Source organism: Ascaphus truei, chromosome 3 (genome assembly GCF_040206685.1).
Source record: "Ascaphus truei isolate aAscTru1 chromosome 3, aAscTru1.hap1, whole genome shotgun sequence".
In the NCBI taxonomy this organism is placed as follows: domain Eukaryota; kingdom Metazoa; phylum Chordata; class Amphibia; order Anura; family Ascaphidae; genus Ascaphus; species Ascaphus truei.
This window is the reverse complement of record NC_134485.1, coordinates 250,165,686-250,178,805: the sequence shown is the minus strand read 5'-3', so window position 1 is coordinate 250,178,805 and position 13,120 is coordinate 250,165,686. Positions and strand designations below refer to the sequence as shown.

Here is a 13,120-nt window from a genome sequence, read left to right as displayed (position 1 = left end):
GAGTCTGATCTCATTAATTCTATGGATTACCATTTGTTTTGAAGGTGCTTTCATTATTTTCCACTTCACTGCTATTGAGCATCGGGCTGCAGTGAGGATGAATGAGGCCATTTTCCTCTGTGAATTCGGTAGCTCCTCTATAGGCTTGGCCAACAACAATGACAGCGGGTTCATCTGTACCAATACTCCAGTGTGGTCCTGGATCATCACTCTGATCATATTCCAGAATGTTTGTATTTGAGGACAAGACCACCAAATATGGACCAGATCCCCTCTCAGGCCGCACCCCCTCCAACAAAGGTCAGACATACCTGGGGAGATCTGGCTCAGCCAACTCGGGGTTAAGTACCATTGAAATAAAATTTTATATATATTTTCTTTTATCATAGTGCAAATTGATGTTTTGGCTGCCGATTCCCAGACATCCTCCCGGACGATTCCCAGACATCTTTATCTATTTCCATATTGAGGTCTTCAGCCCATTTTATCACGTAACTATGGTTGACGGCTCCCGTTGACAGCGCTATTCCCGTATAAATTTCCGAGATCAGACCTCTCTGGAATACTCCTTTTCTACACAGTTTTGCAAATTTTGTTAATTCTGGGAATGTAGTTTTTTTGAGAAATTTCTACTAAGAAGTGTCTGATCTGAAAACTAAATAATGGAAAGTAATGGGGGTGGTATTTCTGTTGCATTTGTTGAAATGACAAGATCACCCCTTTCTCCACCAAATCTATCACTGATTTGATGTTGGCTTCTTTAATTTGTATGAAGTCTTTAGGGGTACATCCTGGAAGAAAATCCGGATTGCCAAAAATAGGGGTTAATAAGGAAGGAAAGGATGACAAGTTGTAATTTAAAAAAAAAAATACAACTTGTCATCCTCTTTGCTTATTTCAACCAGGAAAGGCTAGTTCTTTGCCCCAGACCCCCAGTAAGTGTGTCGTTCTGATGTATGTTGGGTTTTACTGTGTGTAGCCCATTATAAGTGAATACGTAATCATTTGTTTTACCATCTTGTTTTGCTCAGTGTTATGATCCCGGTATAAAAGGTGTAAAAGCCTTGTCTCCCGTGACAGAACACTAAGCCATATACATTCTACTTTCTGATTTTACCAATGAGAGGCAAGGGGTGGAACACAGACATACTTTCCAACATGGTCTATCAGAGGTACTCCAGCAGTTAACTTGTTTTTTTTTTTTTTAGAGACGGTAAATAAAAAAAGTGGCAAAAACGCTCCACCGTAAAGGATATAACAAATGGAAATATTACCGTATGCTCATTTGCATGTCTTAGACAGGTCTGCAACCCCACCTTTCACCATTATCACCCAGCACACAGCACTTTCACTGCAGCAAGGGATTCTAGGAAATGACATGCAAATGAGCCCACAGTGCCACCTTTTGCTTCAAAACCATATCACATGGGCCCCTATAAGCTTATGCTTGCTGCATTTCACAGCTTTTGAGCACAGTCTGGGTTAAGAAGCAGAGCCAGTAAACCCACCCACAGACAGCTGTTTCGACCTTAATGAGTCATCAGTGTGAGGTTGGTTATACTGGCTCTGCAATATGAAGCTTTGGCTAGGTTCCACCACACTTAGTTAAGTTATGGTGGGTAAAAAAAGTGGCAAAAACCCTCCACCGTAAAGCACATAGTATATATATATATAATATATATATATAATAATATATATATATAAATATATATATAATATATATATATATAATATATATATATATATATATATATATATATATAATATATATATATAATATATATATATATATATATAATATATATATATATATATATATATATATATATGTTACAATTGTATATATTGTTTTTAAGTATCACTGGGATTCATGGCTGGTCTCTTGAATCTCAGTGGTACTTGAAAACAATATACTGAGCAGCTGGGATTGCGCCGTTAACCAATTATAGAAGATATTTTACCTCTGGTATCCAGAGAGCGCAGCTCACATGGGCCCACTTGGTTCCAGTTCTGGTGGCTTTCATAGCACCTCCCCTCTTCGGGCACAAAATGCACTGTGGATGGACCCCCAAGACACAAGTACGACACAACCAGCTGCCTTCTGGAACCTTCAGGATGCCGTAACATGCCTTCCAAACCAGAGAGAGAGAGAGAGGGAGAGAGATACATTAGCTTTGTGTAATGTCATCAATCCTCCCAAAAAAAGAAAATAATAATATATATCTATATCTATCTCGGAGGCATAAGGGACAATGCAACTGTTGGTATGAGCACTTCCCTCTCCGGTCAGCTGTCTAATGTTGGTGCGCTCGTCTTTTATGCTGGGCACAGGAGAGGAGCAGTACAGTATTCATCAGCGCATGGCATTAAGCAGCTAATGAAGTGCTCTGCCAGCAACATCTCCACTACCTCTGCACTGGGGAAAGCGGACAGCTGGGGCGGCCAGAGGCGTGGGGGCTGCAGTTGAAGCACCCTAGGGCCACATGCTTTAAGCTCACAAACTACCACAAATCGATTCAATGTCATCACAACTACCATGTCTTTTTAGAATGATTTACTGTGGTGGGAAGAAGTGGCCCAGAAGGAATGATGCACCTTTCAAGTAGGAGGATTCTGTTTCAATCACAATGTCAGCTCCCTATGCAAGTCATTGTCTCCTGCAGCACAAGCATATGGAAATAGAGAGGCACACTTGACACAGTGTTTTTGTTCTAAAATATATATTTTGTTAAATTTGTTTTGTAGTTGTTTTTTGATTTTTCGCTTTGGTTTCTATTATGGGGAAAATGTAAATATGCTGAAAAACAAATCATAATGCCATGTAAAAGGAGCTGTTCTTTGCTTCCTATTTAAGTATGTCATTTACATTTATTTGAATATTTTATTTATATATTTTTTAAATTAAAAAAAGTGTGTGTATATATATATATATATATATATATATATATATATATATATATATATATATATATACTAAAAGACACAAAACAGTGCAATATACAATATAAATGTCCTAGCACCTCAATGATCTAAAACAGATAATGGTACCACAATGCAGATGAATCAAATGAGCAGAAGGAAAAGGTCCAATATATAATCAGTCCAGTCTTATACCAGGGGAGATTCCTCAAGAGCCAAATCCAATGCTGGGGGGCAGCCGAATCCACAGGGAGAATCACTTCCAGGGAAGAACTAAATGAAAAAGAAAAGGAAAAGCGCACCCCCTAGTGCATTATCTCCAAAGTAGGAAGATAAATATTTATTGGCAATAAAATAGAAGGCAATACACACTTACAAGATTAACAAATAGAAGGTTCACATAAAAGGTACCTATGAGAGCCTGATGGACCAGCTCATACAGACGGAGAGTACAGCCACACCGAGACTCACTGTGACCGCAGAGGCAGGATGATACCCCACAAGCAGCTAAGTGTGTATTGCCTTCCATTTTATTGCCAATAAATATTATCTTCCTACTTTGGAGATAATGCACTAGGGGGTGCGCTTTTCCTTTTCTTATATCAGAATAAATGAGTTCTTCAGTATTAGGTGATACCTTTTTTATTTGGACTAACAATTTATGTCATAGGACAAGCTTTCGAGAGTTTTCCACTCTTCCTCAGAGGAGAACTCCCGAAAGCTTGTCCTATGACATAAATTGTTAGTCCAAATAAAAAAGGTATCACCTAATACTGAAGAACTCATTTATTCTGCACTATAGCAGCTAGCTATTTGTAACACCGCCGGAAAAATAGATCAGTGTATCTCGAAAGCTCACACAAATAAAAGCATTTTGTTAGCCACAGAACTGTATCGTCTATTCGTTTTTCATTATATATATCCCGGTGGAGACAGGTCAGGTGGCGGTATAAATATATATATATATATTCCTGTATACAGCCACCTGACCTGTTTCTACCATCTCATCTCTTCTCTCTCTCAACGGGGCCCAAAACATGGATCACATGGATCTCACTAAGAATAAAAAATATATTTTTTTCTTTATCAAGATGTGTGCCGAATTTTTGATTTTCTATACCTATTTCTTCTTTGTGCACTTCGCTGTAACTATTACTCAAGAGTGCAGCCACTTTGTTTATGGAATTATTTCAACAATCCACACTCACTCGTCTCTGTACAGAACCATCTGGTAATATATCTGGGGAAGGAAGACAATTGTCCTGCGATATTCTATATGCAGCAAGATTTTACACACATTGCTTCTAAGGATTCAACCCGTGGGTGGCCCCATCAACCCGTTTCAAAATATATTTTGTGGATTTAAAGCAGTTTCTGCCATAATTAAATGGTCAGGTTGTTCCACTGATGTTAATTCAGCATTGCGGCTTGTGACTAAGGTGTAGGGGAACACCCAGCCCTAGAGAGTATGCAACCTCTGCCCCTCTTATTAGCTTAGGTTGCTCACCTGTGCTTTTTATCTGTATTACATGTAATACCTTGTTGTTTGCTGGAATGCCGTGTTCTTTGAGCCAATTACATTGTATCGAAGTAGGAAGGGGAATCCTATTGAGCATATCATTTTAAGCAGAGAGCTAAGGATGTTTGATAGACGACCCCCATGCACCTCTAAGACTTGCAGCCCACCTGATGCACACAGATGTTGCACCGGTCACAGAACACCATGTCGTTGCCCTCTTCGCTGTCCGGGGAGCGGCACACATCACAGATGACATCCTCGTCATACTCTATACCCAGGCCCTCCTCTGTCTCTATGGCATGATTCATGTTCTCGTGGCACTGGCGCTCCAACACCTCCAGTGTTTTCTCCATGGTGCTCTCGTCAACAGGAGCGCATCCTATAATGACAGCAGGACAGGGAGGGAATGCATGGGGCCCATTTGGAGAACCCTCCAGCCAGCAGCCTGTCTTACACAACATAGCAACATGTAACATGCAACAGAAGAAAATCTCAGCCAAGTAACGCCTTCCCTGTGTTTGGTGATACATCAAGCACCTTCAAACATTGGAATTAGCAGTAGCAATTACTTGGTTGCCCATAAGGAACAGGTGTATCTCTTTACAGAGAACAAGCTTTATAATAAAGCGGGCTCTTGTATGCAAACCTTTGCTTTATAAATATATCAAGCAAACTTTCAGTGTGACTCGCAAATACCATGTCTCTTTTCTTTTTATGAACACAAGATTGAAGCAGGGGTTCTCTGGAGTTGAACCCCTATCATTTCACAGGTACTTCTCTCCGTAGGGGGTGCCGGTAACCGCTCCGCTCGGCTTGCAGGGATCACGTAATGGCGGAGTTTCAAAGTTCCTGGGCCCTGTGGGCCAATAGGAATCCATGACGTCATCAGGTTCGGCTTCCTATTGACCCATGTGACGCGGGAGCTTTAGGCCGTGCTTGTAGTCCTAGCGACGGCGACATTGCGTCAAAACAAGTTTACTTACGCTGTCGCGTGCGCCTATAGTAGGTGCGACAGCTTGGTCGCGATCGGTGAAAGTCAATGAAAATTGATTTTTCGGCGACCGCCGCGGGCACGTGAGCGGTTCAGCCAATGAGGGTGAACCGCTCCTGACCACGCCCCCCGGTCGCCATCTCTTGCCTCCTACACAATAAGCAAAAAACGCTGCTACAACGCCGACGGACGACGTCACAATGTTGCGTCGCCGTCGCCAGGACTATAAGCGCGGCCTTAAACTGTCAGGAGATACCGACACCCCCTTTGAAGATCCATCTCAGGAAGCAAGGGGTCCACAGAGCTGAAATTAATGGGGTTCAGCTCCAGATACCCCCGGCTTCAAAACCATCTAAAAAATGTATAATAAAAAAAGTGCTACATTAAGGTAAAAGACCAGCAATGATTCTTGAAGCATGACCGTCAAATCGTAGTAATGGTTCAATCAACTGATCAGAGGACTGGAGCACAGTATATTCATACCTCACTTAATGCTACAGACTCCCCTTAGTCAATTCTAATATTTTCTTTTTTCCCATAAATGTATTTGTTTTTTTTTTTATAGCCACCAAACATAGCAGCAGAATATAATGAACAGCAATATTTCAAAGGAAATTAAAGTAACCCGTGTTTGCTAGCATAGTACCATATAATATTTGTTCAGCGAGTGTATCTTTTTTCAATGCAATCGAAGTCTCTTTTTAGCATGGTATGGCCAAATTAACTTGCACCCCAAAACGTCAGCATTTGTACTGCCGAAAAATTCATTTGAACAAAGCTTCTATTTAGCACAAGACTTTCCACTGGCAAAATATGTTGGAATATTGCTACCCAGTAGCTTTATTATTTTTACTTCTCAAACCAGTTTTATATTAACAAAAAAAAGATATTTGCTGTTACCCATACTTTTTAACATTATCAAGTGTTGAAACGTTAAAAAGTACCACCAATGGCCGGGAGGAGCGTGCAGAACGTCAATGCGGGTGCACCCAGGCTAAGGAAGCTCTGTGCACCCAGCCGAGAAATCGATATAAAATGCCCCGATCGCCGCCTCGCTTAGCCCCGCGGGACGTCCGACGGGACCCGGATCTCTCCCGCTTCGGCCACGGGCCGCAAGCGGCAACAGAGAGGAAAACAGACAAAGATGGCACCGCCGAGCAGGGCACACGGGAGCGCGCACCCACAGAAAATAACAAAGGAGAGAGGCAAAGTATGGACTCTGAGGGGCATATCCACAATAAAAAGGCTACCCAAACAAATCAAGCAGAGAGGGCCACAGCAGGTGAGGGGGTAGAGGGGGGAGCTGCTTCGGACAGTGAACTGTCTACGACTGAGGGAGACACAGTAATTACTAAACAGGACCTTCAGGACATGCCTAAAGAAATGCAAGCACGTTTTCAGTCAGCTCTGGATAGAGATGTAAGGGAATTTAAAACAGAAGTCTCTCTATTAGCTAAAAGAACTACGGACCTTGAAAATAATATGGACATTTTCCTATAAAATCAGGTTAATACTGAGGATGAGGTCCCGCATCTCAATGATGACACAAGAGCTATGAGGGAGGGAATGGACGACATGGAGAACAGGGAGCGAAGGCAGAACTTACGAATTTGGCATGTCTCCGAGTCGGTGTCCACGGAAGCCCTCCTGCCATATCTTAAAAGATTGTTTACGTCAATTGACCCTCAGCTGCAAGATGGCGATCTTACAATGGACAGAGCAGAGCCTTGGGACCGAGATTTGATGACCCCAAGAGAAGCAGAGATGTGGTCCTAAGGCTCCACCAATATGCAACCAAGGAAAGGATAAAAAAGGCTGCAGAAACAGTGTCTCAACTGAATTTGAAAATGGCTCCACCAAGATTTTCCAGAGTGTCCAGAATGACAATTGAGAGGAGGAGAGGGTTGCGATCAGTAACGACGGCACTTCAGGAAAAGGGTATTCGCTACCGATAGGCCTTTCCATTCCGCCTTGTAGTCAACCACGATGGCAGACAGATCTCGATCCGGTACCCCTAAGAATCAGCAGCTTTCCACTCAGCGTTGGGTCTGACCCCAAGGATAGATAGAGTCAACGACAAAGACCTCGGGACGACGACACAGATGACGATCGATCGGCTGAGGGTGCAGTTGCTCGGAGATGAAAGACCAAATTCTGTCTGTGCATTTGATAGACTTTTGTTGAATCATTTTGCTGTGGTTCTCTAGAACTTTGGAAGATTTAACCGGAATCCACTGCTGTTCTCTCCAATCATCGATCCATCTACATAAGATGACTATTCGAAGTGTACAACAGTCCTATAACTGTGCTTGCTCCCCCTTTGTGTCTGCTTCCCATTTGTTCCCCGCGCGAGCCCGCTCTCCCCCCTCCTCGCGCGCGAGCCCGCTCTCCCCCCTCCTCGCGCGCGAGCCCGCTCTCCCCCCTCCTCGCGCGCGAGCCCGCTCTCAGGACTGCGCGCTGTATGCATGTGGCACTTCCTGTTTGCGAGTGCGCTAGTCCTGCCTGCTCTGCCGTCGTGAAGTGAGGTGTAGGGGAGAGAGTGAGGTGCAGGGGGGGGTGAGGTGCAGGGGGGGTGAGGTGAGGTGCGGGGGGGTGAGGTGAGGTGCAGGGGGGGGTGAGGTTAGGTGCAGGGGGGTGATGTGAGGTGAGGTGTGCTGGGGGAGATATGAGGATGATGAGGGGTGCTAGGAGAGATTGATGAGGGGTGCTGGGGGAGATATGATGATGATGATGATGATGATTTTAGCCGTGCGGCCCGAATCTGTTTTCCTTGGAGCAGTTCGACCCTTCTCGCTTTACAAGTTGTGCAGGCCTGCTCTATATGTACAGTAACGAAGCAGAATATTTATAAAATGTTCCTGTGTTGGTATTACACCCCTAAGAGGTTAAAGAAAATGTTCCCGGAAGCTACTGATAGATGCTGGAGGGGTTGTGGGCAGATAGGGCATCTAGCGCATATTTGGTGGTTCTGTCCAGTTATGCAGAAATGTTGGAGGTCAGTTCGGAAATTAATAGAAGAGGTGACGGGGATTAGGATACCGCTAGACCCAGTTTTAATTATTCTGGCTAGACCCATGGATGATGTGAACCACTATACAGTCAAACTGATTACGCACATTTTAACGGCGGCTAGATGCACTGTAGCAGCAGAGTGGAAGAAAACACGTCCGCCCTCCAGAAGAGAGATAATTAGAAGGGCTAGCGATGTCCAATTAATGGAGAGACTCACCTCCTTTCTGAATCATACCACAAGAAAGTTTGATAGAGTATGGGAACCTTTAGATGTGGGATAGGATATGATTGTAATAGAAACCAGGATTTAGGAGTGAGGAGAATATGATATGTAGAAACAGAAAAAGAACAGCGCAAAGTTGAATTGAACCATTCCCACTGATCAGCAGCATAAAACTTCACCTATCAGGTTGTATTGTTAATTTATTTTTAAGTCACTATTTTCAGCACAGACCACATTGAGCGCAAGTTTTTTCTGTTTTCACTCGAATATGATATGTGGATTATAAAACAATGTATGTGATGTAATGTGACTCTTTATATTTTGTTACAAAATGGTTGTCCCCCCCCCTTTTTTTCCCTTCTGTACCCCTCCCCCCACCCCCATTTATATTTGAAAAATCTCAATAAAAATATAAGTTTGAAAAAAAAAAAAACAAGTACCACCAATCGTTTAGTTATCGGTCAGTAAGGTAACTGCTGCCGAGCAGTGCCTATGCTTTGTATTGTTTGTATAGATTACCCATGTCAGACAGCTCAAGGTTGAATTCCTGCAGCCAGAACAGGTCCACATCATCTAAGTCGTATCGGCACATAGTCTCTGCCAACTCCAGGATATTAATGTATCCAGTTTCTGAAGGCTCCTGGCTTGAGCAATGGATGTACTTCCGCGGTCGTGAATATAGCACCTCCTTCATCTTCTCTGCAATCACCCTGAGAACAAGGCAAACAGGGAATCACTAACGGCTAAACAATACAATAAGGACACCTTCATTTGGAGCTCCCTATAAAGAAGCACATCCCAAGCTGCAACTGACAACACTGTCCTCCTGCTTCTATCAACCATGTTTATGATATTGATGAGGTGTGGTCTCACTTTAGGGTTCTCAAACTTCTGGGGGTTGGGGGTGGGGGGGGGGGGAAGGGAAGAGTACAAAACAATGGTGATAAGAGCAGCATGTAAATGAAAACATAAGAAAATAGGAAAGCCTACAATGAAGAGCTTACGATCTAATATACAGTGGTACATATCTACACATTACCCAGAACATTAGTTGAGAGAGAAGGACATGGCACATGAGGGTCCTACAGGGGAAAAAGAAGTGTATATGATATAATTCATGAAGGGAAACCAACATTTCGGTTCACAAACCAAAGCTGAGTGAAGTTTTATTTGTGAACCAAAACATCCGGGGGTTTTTCTATGGGCTTTTCATCAGTCTTTTTTCATATACCTCTTTTGCTCCTATAAGACCCTTCTGTGCTGTGTCCATTGTGTGTGTTTTTGTGTGTCCGTGTGTGTGTGTAATGTAATGGAACTGGGTCTGAAAAATACCTAAGATACCTAAAAATACCTAATGTCTAAGACTGTCAGCAGATGCTAAAGGAGCCACCCGTTAGCATTGATCTGCTGACAGTCTTAGAAAAGTCTCCAGGTTGAACAATACATTTGTAGGTTTTTCAGGGACCACAGATTGCTATAGGTGCTTTTCAGACCCAGGTCCATTAAATTACCACAGATTGTGTCTACTGGTACTTCCACGGTCATTGGACTCAGACAGGCCTTGCGCCTGCAAAATTCTACTTATGGTGCAAAATTTACATTGCAAGAAAAAGATTTTTTTTAAAAGCCATGACTATGCATATTTAACGTATTTGGGTTGTCCTTCTTAGTGGTATACCAAACCCCTGATTAGTACATCAAAATACAAAAGTAACTGAAAGACGAGTGTTTGACCTTCATTAGAGCAAACATTCTCGCAAAAGTCTAACATAGATGGAAATGTTAGCATAAGGATTTTATTTACAACATGTTCTAGAATTATACTTTGGAATTATAGCTGAACCCCGTTATAACGCGGTGCTCGGGGGCCACAGAATGAGGCTGCGTTATAAGTGGGATCGCGATAAAAAAATAAATGGCCGCTGCGATCAGAGGTTCCGTGTCTGCCGGAGGGGGAGAGCTGAGATAACTCTTCCAGTTCTCCCTGAAGCCAGCGTCGCAGCAGCACCCCCACGCAGGACTTATATCACTCACCATAGGGCAGAGAGAGAGCCCCCCCCCCCCCTAAACAGAGAGGATAGAGATCCCCAAGGCCTCACTCAGCTTGAACAGAGCACAAGGACCCCACAAAATCTCAACGTGAGGGCAGGGAGATCAAAGTGAGGAACCCCCCACACACACACATTAAGAAAATACAGCAGGAGCCTCCAACCGGCGAACTCCGCTTCCCAAGCAACTAGTGACATTAGCAAAAGCAAAGTGCAGTTTCTTTCACACTCAGAGATGTGCAGCAGTGTGACCCGTGCTAGCAACATGCCCAAATATTCTCATTTTAAAGTGTCTTTTAAACACATCGAAAATGAGAATATAATGAGAATATAATGAGCTTATGGCCCTTCTAAAGGTTTCCTGACCCGGAGAACTGGTTGCCGAGCCCGGATATACAGCAAAGAGAAGCGCTGGGAAAGCGGAGTGTGAGGACAGGAGCTCCGGGGTCACCAGATCCCCAAAGTACAGGGAACATCACCGGCAGAGACCCCCCCCCTCCCCTCCAGCAGAGACCCCACCGTACCGTGCAGTGCAGGAGACTGTGGACTGTGTGCAGTACAGGAGAGCTGGTGAGTCTATGAGGGGGGGGGGGGGAAAGGATCTCCAGGCAGTCTGGAGAAGCCGGAATGCCAGGTAGGTGTGTGTGCGCGCGTGTGTGTGTGTGTCCACATGGCTCATTATAGTGTACATTGAATGAAAGGTTTCAATTCCTGCAACAAAAACCCAATTACTAAGACAAATTTCATTTCACAAATTGCTGGGGGGAACAAATGTGTTTGTTCAAAATGTTAACTCTGAAAAATAGTCTTGGCTTTAAAAAAATATATATATTTGTGGCATTTGAGGCGGCAGAAAGAGGACTACCAAGCACATTAGATGCAGGAACGGTGTCTTTGAAGATATATACCTTCAGTTAACTGTAAACATCTGGTAGAGATTAATATTGCAGCCCATCAGCTGTGTATAGGGAAAACTGTAATAGACTCAAATTGCATACCAACACATTCTGCAGAAATTGTGTTTAGTGGGAAATTGCTGGGTTCTGGCTGGAGCCTTTGCTTTAAACTGACAGTGTGATTAAGCTTACCCATGGTGCTAGAAACACAGCACGTGCTCTTCTAGGAAGTAAAGAGCAAACAGAAGAGAAGACTGTGGGAGCTATCGCGTGCCAAACAGACAGAGGCAACCTGCGTTGCAGAAACCCCATGGCAGGTGAAAACGTCCACAATGCATATTTCCCCCCACACTGCTGCCAATCATCCTGAACATACCCATGAGCTGAATCCATCATTTTCATGATGCAAGCAGGCATATATGTGTGTGTGTGTGTGTGTGGTGTGTGTGTGGTGTGTGTGGTGTGTGTGTGGTGTGTGTGTGGTGTGTGTGTGGTGTGTGTGTGGTGTGTGTGTGGTCGGACATGGCAAATCCTGTAAGTTTGACCCCCCCCCCCCCCAAAAAAAATTTTTTAATTTTTTTTTAAATGGGAGCCACGCTAACACAGCGTTATAAGCGGATCCACGTTGTGGCGGATAACGCTATAACGGGGTTGAGCTGTATTAGTTAATCAGTTTTCTTTTTGCCTAGTGTAGTTTTGTTATGACTGTAATAAAGGACACAGAAAACAGGATGTAAACCACAGTGTAACATAGCATTATGTAGTATATACTCTCACCGAAGAGAAGGCTGTGGGACAGTAGCTGGGCTGGCCGGTACCTGGACACCCTTCTCCCACTCCTGCTTCCACGTGTCCGTGAAGAGGTAATATTCCTCCATGTTGACATGGTAAGAGTCTGGAATCTTCATGGCACTAATAAGGTCCTTCCGGAACACCTAGAACAATGTGACAGACATTTTTCAGGAGATTAAATAAATGAATAAATAAATAAATTGAAAGAATTATATCCGTAGAACTAAAAATGGGAGAAAAAGAAAAGAAGAAGTGCAGCTGATTAACTTAAGAATTGTGAGTAAAAACGTAATAAAACAGCCCGGATAGTGAGTTGTTGCCTGAACCAAGGGGGGTTGTGATCTGGAGCTGATCTGTAATTCCCAAGGGACCCCCTTGGTCACTCCAGTGGTCAACAGAAAGCCATAGCATCATCTCTTTCTATTGGTGACCTGTGACCATATGTGCAGTTGTTTGTTTTTCATGCAGCTATAGACCATGTTTTTTCCCCCCGAAACAATAAAATCCCTATCTACCGGTAACCGCGGGTCCCTGGACAACGGGGGGCCACAGATCCGGGGGACCCCCCAGTTTAGGTTGGGGGAGACTGCCACTTTAAACATGCAGTTGAACTCAACAGTTTTTTGTAATGCTTTTTCCATTCAGATGTTCATAAAGATTATATACTGCACAGTCCCTCTCTATGCAGTGTTACAGCAATTTGTCCCATGTAAAACCAGT

At 43.5% G+C, this 13,120-nt stretch overlaps 1 protein-coding gene across 1 annotated transcript in view; it reads right to left on the bottom strand.

Annotated features, from left to right (window-relative positions):
* Nucleotides 1-13,120, bottom strand: part of JADE3 (jade family PHD finger 3) — a 77,512-nt gene that overhangs the window by 25,759 nt on the left and 38,633 nt on the right. The window contains exons 4-7 of the mRNA XM_075590593.1: nucleotides 12,386-12,543; nucleotides 9,184-9,374; nucleotides 4,606-4,817; nucleotides 1,962-2,129 (exon numbers count right to left, since the gene is read on the bottom strand). Of these exons, the coding sequence (XP_075446708.1) occupies nucleotides 1,962-2,129; nucleotides 4,606-4,817; nucleotides 9,184-9,374; nucleotides 12,386-12,543 (729 nt within the window). The remainder of the gene's footprint in view (nucleotides 1-1,961; nucleotides 2,130-4,605; nucleotides 4,818-9,183; nucleotides 9,375-12,385; nucleotides 12,544-13,120) is intronic.